General features: G+C 36.6%; 1 protein-coding gene across 4 annotated transcripts in view; it reads left to right on the forward strand.

The window, feature by feature from the left end:
* The window catches only part of synrg (synergin, gamma), a 121,929-nt gene extending 116,183 nt beyond the window's left edge, over nucleotides 1-5,746 (forward strand). For all 4 annotated transcript variants that reach the window (XM_060848019.1, XM_060848020.1, XM_060848022.1 and 1 more), the window contains one exon: nucleotides 2,404-5,746. In XM_060848019.1, coding sequence (XP_060704002.1) covers nucleotides 2,404-2,535 — 132 coding nt within the window. In that variant the 3' untranslated portion in view covers nucleotides 2,536-5,746. The remainder of the gene's footprint in view (nucleotides 1-2,403) is intronic.
* Nucleotides 5,747-6,705: the final 959 nt, after the last annotated feature.

Raw genomic sequence — 6,705 nt, forward strand, 5'->3', positions numbered from 1 at the left:
TTGTAAATCTTTTCTTAACCCTTTCATGTTTCACAACATCTTTCTGATAGGTTGGAAACCAGAATTACATACAATATTTCAACAGTGGTCTAACCAATGTCCTGTACAGCCGAAACATGACCTTCCAATTCCTGTACACAGTACTCTGACCAATAAAGGAAAGCATACCAAACGCCACCTTCATTATCTTATCAACCTGCGACTCCACTTTTAAGAAGCTGTGAACCTGCACTCCAAAGTCTCTTTGTTCAGCAGCACTCCGTAGGACCTTTCCATTATGTGTTTAAGTCCTGCTAAGATTTGCTTTCCCAAAATGCACCATCTGACATTTATCTAAATTAAACGCCATCTGCTACTTGGTCCATCTGATCAAGATCCCATTGTAACCTGAGGTAACCTTTTTTGCTGTCCACTACACCTCCAATTTTGGTGTAATCTTGTCGAACACTTTACTGAAGACCATATAGATCACATCTATTGCTCTACCTCATCAATCCTCTTTGTTATTTCAAAAAAACTCAATCAAGTTTGTGAGACATGATTTCCCATGCACAAAGTACTGTTGTCTATCCCTAATCAGTCCTGGCCTTTCCAAATATATGTACATCCTGTCCCTCAGGATTCCCTTCAACAACTTGCCCACCACCAATGTCACGCTTGCTGTCTATAGTTCCCTGGCTTGCCTTAAACAGTGGCACCATGTTAGCGAACCTCCAGTCTTCTGGCACCTCACCTGTGACTATCGATGATACAAGTATCTCAGCAAGAGGCCCAGCAATAACTTCCCTAGCTTCCCACAGAGTTCTTGGGTACACCTGATCAGGTTACAATAGAGAAGGATAACATGCTCATTTAAAACCTAAGTAATGTCTTCTGGCTCTCTATGTATATTGCCATTTTGGTATCTAATGGGCTGTCCTCTTTCCCTGGTTATTATCTTGCCCCTAATATACTGAGGGAAAATCTAAAGGCATTCTTTGTGTTTTTTCTCATGTCTCCCTCCTCGCTTTCCTAAATCCTTTAAGCAATTTTCTGTGCTCTTCTAGAGTATCTACTGTTTTGAATCTTCTGTATCTAGCATGAGCTTCCTTTTTTTTTCTTATTTCTGTGCTTATTCTTTCTGTCATCTGTCACACCTACACTTCTGTCCTATTATTCTGGTTGAGACATTGAAGCTCAATTGTTCCTTCATTCTAATTAGGAGCATTTTCATTGTCGAGCACTTCTCCAGCCCTCAGCGTGAGCTTTGAAAAAGACCTAGCCTTTTTAAACAATTGCCATTGGTTGAAAAATCTTTTGCTTTGAACATCAGAGAGAAATACTCGACAATCTGCAAGTTTAGGGTTTACCTGCAAGAGTCGAGTTTTCCCAAAATCCAGCTTCTATCCAATCATAAGTCTTCAAGAACTTTGCTCTTTAAATTATTCAAACACACGAAACATAAATGAAGGCTGGATTTGTGAATGATTTTCTGATTTGTATTGAGGCAAGCATTCGATAAGCTGGAGTTAGACTTTATGCACAAATTTCAATTAATACTCCTTTAAATCTGCTCTATCTTAAGGGGCTGATCAATTAAAATATAATTAAATAGTAATAAAGGAAGCAATTACAGATGTGAACAGATCCACATTTATTTTTGGATTGTACAAATCTTAACATGTGGCATACTGACTTGAGCACCTATAGATCACATCAGTTCTGAGCATGTGGTAAGTGTTCTATATAAAATAGAATTCTAGATGACATTGTTCAGACAAGTAAAACATAACTTTAGTTCAAATGAATCTACTGGGTCAGGTCAGTTTAGTTGACATTAATTTGTAATTTTCTGTAAAATATTAACCATCCTTCATTGACATTTTTCATTCGTGTATATATTTGTGTACAGTTACAAACCCTCACCAAACAAAAAAAATCCTTGTACTTTATAAAAGGTTTTATATTAAAAAGCTCTCGTTCGCCATAACTATATTGCATCTCCTCTTGTGTCAACCAGTTGTTATTTAAATCTCTGCTCCTTGCATTTATCTTGCTGGCCTCTGCTATTTGAAGTAAATGGTGAGAACTTCAGCAGGACTCAGGCAGAAAGCAAGGTCGTAGTCAAATATTTGCAGCATTGGAGAAGCTGAGTAAAAGCAACAGCTCATGGACATGGTTTGTTATGGTTCTGTGTGGTCTGCCTTTAGCAAAACTCCTTGACAGGATGGAACATGAGGGAAAATATGTCCCCCACATTTATCTTCTCAAGTCTCTAAACCCCAAATATTTCAGTTGAATATGCAAATGTATACTAGTAACCACATCTGGTGTCAAATACATACTGGACCATAAATGTTCATCAGCATATCCAGCTAACAGTGTTTAATCTGAAAGTTCTTACTGCCACTTCTTCTTTTCCAGGCCTTCAACTCTGAGAGTGACAATTTTAAGTTGTCTTATGGTGGTCATCAGTATCATGCCAGCTGTGCCAATTTCTGGATTAATTGTGTGGAGCCTAAACCACCAGGTCTCATCCTACCAGACCTGCTCTGACCTATCTTCATAGGAATTGAAGGATATCAAATTTAACTTTCTATTGCTTGCACTTCACTGACATTTCACAAAGATTGGAGGATGTAGCCCATAACAAAAATCAACTTGCAACTTTTATTTTTTTAAAGTATATTTAATATGCACCAAAGTTGTTTTGAAGTTATTTACACAAGTTACTATCTTAAAAAAGCTACATGATTGCTGAAAGGTTCTCCTTCCAAAAAATACGCAGCAGCACTTCAGATTCAAATGGACCTAATGCTTATCTGTCTGTCCCTAGCGACTTGAAGTCATGGGTAAAATTGGTTTAAATGTTACAGGATTTTAAAGAAGCAGCCTTACTGGGAAGAATTAACCTCACTGATTTTTTAATTCTGTGAAAGGATACTAAATGTCTTTATTTTAAATAATCTAATTGTCTGATAGTTAAATAAGTAATGTCTTACTTCACATCATTCAGATGTCCTTAACTTTCAGTAGCTCTTAGCAACAATTGAATTAACTGGATGATGGAGGTTAAGTGCTTCCTAAATTAAGGAGGCAAGGAGAGGCACGAAATATATAATGCACAGGTGGGCATAGAATTGCACTAATGTCAGAACCTCATATGGATTAGTTTCCTTGCTTTCCTTGAATTCTGGCAGAATGGAGGTGAAAACTTAAAAACAATTTACAGAACACATCCAGCAGAGTGGAACCAGCAGGTTATTGTACATAATCTGTCACCTGATGGGACCAATGATCTTCATAATGTGAAAGCTCTTAGAATCTGACCAATCTAGTTAATCGCTGTGTGAATTTTTAAAATCTCCCTAATTGATCACATAGAGCAAGATCTTGTAAATTGCATTTGTTTTATTTTCTAATATATATGTTTGTCTAGGGTGTCAAATGCAACCACAGTTCAGCTTGTTTCATTCAAACACTGAGCTAAATTTGAAGCAATGAGTTATCAAAGTCACTGATATTCTGTGGGGGTAACTTTGTTAATGGCTTTTGGTAGGAACTGGATCAGATGTGACCGGCCGCATTTTATACATTTCTCCTGATGAGACATCGCTAGCACACAGCCAAATTGATATTGTCTGTTTTACACCATCACTCACGACCAAAAGTTTTTCATGCACAGGCTTTTTTATGAATATATCACCGAAGTAAATTGCCGAAGTACAGCACTAAAATTGTATTTGGGAAAGCACTGAGGCAGTGTTGTCCTTTTTGTAGGTTTCTCTTGGTTGCAGTTTAATGTTTATCTAGATCGCATGCAGTTAAGATATCATACTGAAAAACCCCAGTTTCCTTGGGAAAAATTCAGTGTTCTTGTGCAATGTACAAATTGATTTGAATTTTTGTTAGGTACAGTTCAGTACTGCTTGGTTAACCATTTATATTTATTTATATATCTCCATGTACAATATCATTAAAACTATGCTTTTTTTTCCTTCCCCTTTTAGAATAGATTTTACACTTGTCATTTATGTTTGTTCAGTGATCAGCTAGCAAAGAGCATGCTCATAATGGTGCAGTTTATGATACACCTTATTAAAATGTGGACTGCATTAGTCAAGTGTTCCACTACCTCTGAAAATGCTGCATTGGTTTTGATCGCTGGTATATTTAATGGGATAGTGCCATTCAATAGAATTTGGTGTGTTTCATTGTGCTTGCTGAGGGGCGCTGCATGGTTAGATTCTTCTCCTTGAATGACCATTACAAGCTTAAATACTTGCAGCCGAACTTCGGTTTTATAATAAAATGTCTACTCCACAAAACAGTTTGAATTTTCTAAATTTGCTGCTGAAATCACAGAAATAGAGTACATTGAACTTTAGTCAGAACTGAGCCAGGTGCAGTGAAAATAATATTGATCACTGTACAATAAATTCTTTGAAGGTTGCAAAACATTGCTCTTCATGATCATGTTATTTTAATGTTTCAAGGGCTCACCTCTGATTTTGGAGATTGAAACCTTTGCTAATGTGAAGGAATGAATATGTGTAGAATATTTGAGATGAACTTCACTGTTATGAATGTTAAATGGACAGTTTGGAAGAAGAAACTCCAGGCAGTATTTGCATTATCTGCATGGTCTTTTAAATGTTTTGACTCCATTTTCTAGTCTATAGTGTTTAAATGAAGTACAGAAGCAAACTCGGTGCTTTCCGTGAGTTGGTTTTAATTAACCCTCTGTGTGAGGATTTGGGGTGGGGGATGATGCATCTTTTGATTTATTATATATGCAAGGTGAGCAGTCTTAACTGTAATTGCATTTTAATATCAATTTTATCCGTGTTAACATGCTGTGACAATTGTTTTCCAAGTGGTATTTGTAATCATGGGGTGGGCGGGGAAGGGAGGGGGAGCGGTTTCTAGACTGGCTTTGCCTTGAATGAATTTTGTGTTTTATTTGACTGTCATTTTGCTGATTACTGATACTGGCGTACAACACTTTATACTCATTCAACGTGAGAAATAATAGCGTGATTGAAAGTTTTAAATGCATCACCAGTCGCAATATTGTATTGCACCTTAAACCCTGCGGTTCGAGTTTTTGCAGGTGAAATGTATGTGTCACATATTGGCGGCTACTTTTCGCATGCATTTCTAATAATGGAAATTGTTTTGGCATGCTTTCTAAATTATAATTGTAAATAAAGAATGTAGGATGAAAGTTTGTTTATAATCATGTTAATTATCAAAGATCTTTGACAATGGACTTTTTAAAAAATTAGTTAAGGTAATGACTGGAACAGTCTTTCATTGGCAATTTAGTCTAATTGGATGGCATTTCTCAGCACCAGATTTAACATCAGATTGGGTTCCTTCTCATTGCCAAGAACTCGTGTCCTAGGTTACTGTATCCAAGGTGATGTTTCTGTTGCTGTGGAAACCTTGTGCATTGTTACAGAATGTGCAGCAGGTTTCATCCATTTGTGGAAACATTAATGCTTCCTATGTTTGGAGTTTCAAACATTTTGGTTGAAATTATGCTTCAGTAAATTAATTGGAAAATCTCAATTGTCCCCATCAAGGATGGAACCAAACACAAACTGTATACACTGAAAACTTTCACAACAGCACTTCAAAAATCCAAACCCACATCTTTGAAAATTTAGTGTTCCCTTTTTACTGAAGGTTTAGATCCATAAGTCAAATCTGAGCAAAAGCTATTAATTCTTTTATGAACCCTTGTCTTTCACAAAATTTTGACGTTTGCAATTAAAATATATTTAAAATTTGATATATTGAAATTCTTAATATAGAATGCACAGGACCATAAAAATGTATTGTGGTGTACACACATCTGGGAATTATCAGATCCTGCAATTGTTTGTAAGAATCTGAAGGTTAGATTTACAGTAAATCAAAAAAAGTGATATTAAAGCTGTGGTAGCATAAACTTTGTGTTTGAAAAGCTTGCCTATATTCTTCCCTTCATATCTTACTGTTTTCCAAGCTATGCTTTGCTGTGCTTGAGTGGGCAGGATTCTAATCTTCGCTGTCTACCAATGTTGCTATTGCTATGAATCAGCAGAACCAAACTGAACCTTTTTGCACTTTTGTCTGAAAGTGAAAACAGCTGATTTTGGGAATGGGAGATTGGGCATAGCATAAGAACAAAAATTAGACAATTTTGCATCTTTACTGTGGACTTCAATCAAAATAATTTTAACATTAGTTGATCTATTCTGTCCACAGATACAGTCTGATCTGCAGTGTTTCTGTCAGTTTCTGTTATTTTTTGTTTTCCTAGATCTGGAGGATTGCATTTCCAGATTCTGCTAAATTGGCCTCATGTCTCTGAATTAAGGAGAGAAAACTTAGTTTCCATTCCAGATCTCCATGATGAGTACTAAAATTGATGAGGTAGTTACTGATTAGATGATGCTTGGCTGTGATGTCTTCTGTGTTCAGAAATCCTGCTGCATTCTTTTAGGGGCATGCACACAGATAATGGTCAGTTAGAAGAGGTGCTGGAAATTCATGATCTGTTGGGTCTATGCCAGCTCTCCCAATGAGCAAATACGTCATGCAGCACCCCTGTCTTCTCCCTGTAACCCTGCACATGTTTCATATTTAGATAGTAATCCAATTGCCTCTTGAAGGTTTTGATTGAATCTACTTCTACCATACACATACGCAGCATATTTCAGATCCTAAGTGCTTACA

This window comes from Hemiscyllium ocellatum, chromosome 31 (genome assembly GCF_020745735.1).
Source record: "Hemiscyllium ocellatum isolate sHemOce1 chromosome 31, sHemOce1.pat.X.cur, whole genome shotgun sequence".
NCBI classification, from domain to species: domain Eukaryota; kingdom Metazoa; phylum Chordata; class Chondrichthyes; order Orectolobiformes; family Hemiscylliidae; genus Hemiscyllium; species Hemiscyllium ocellatum.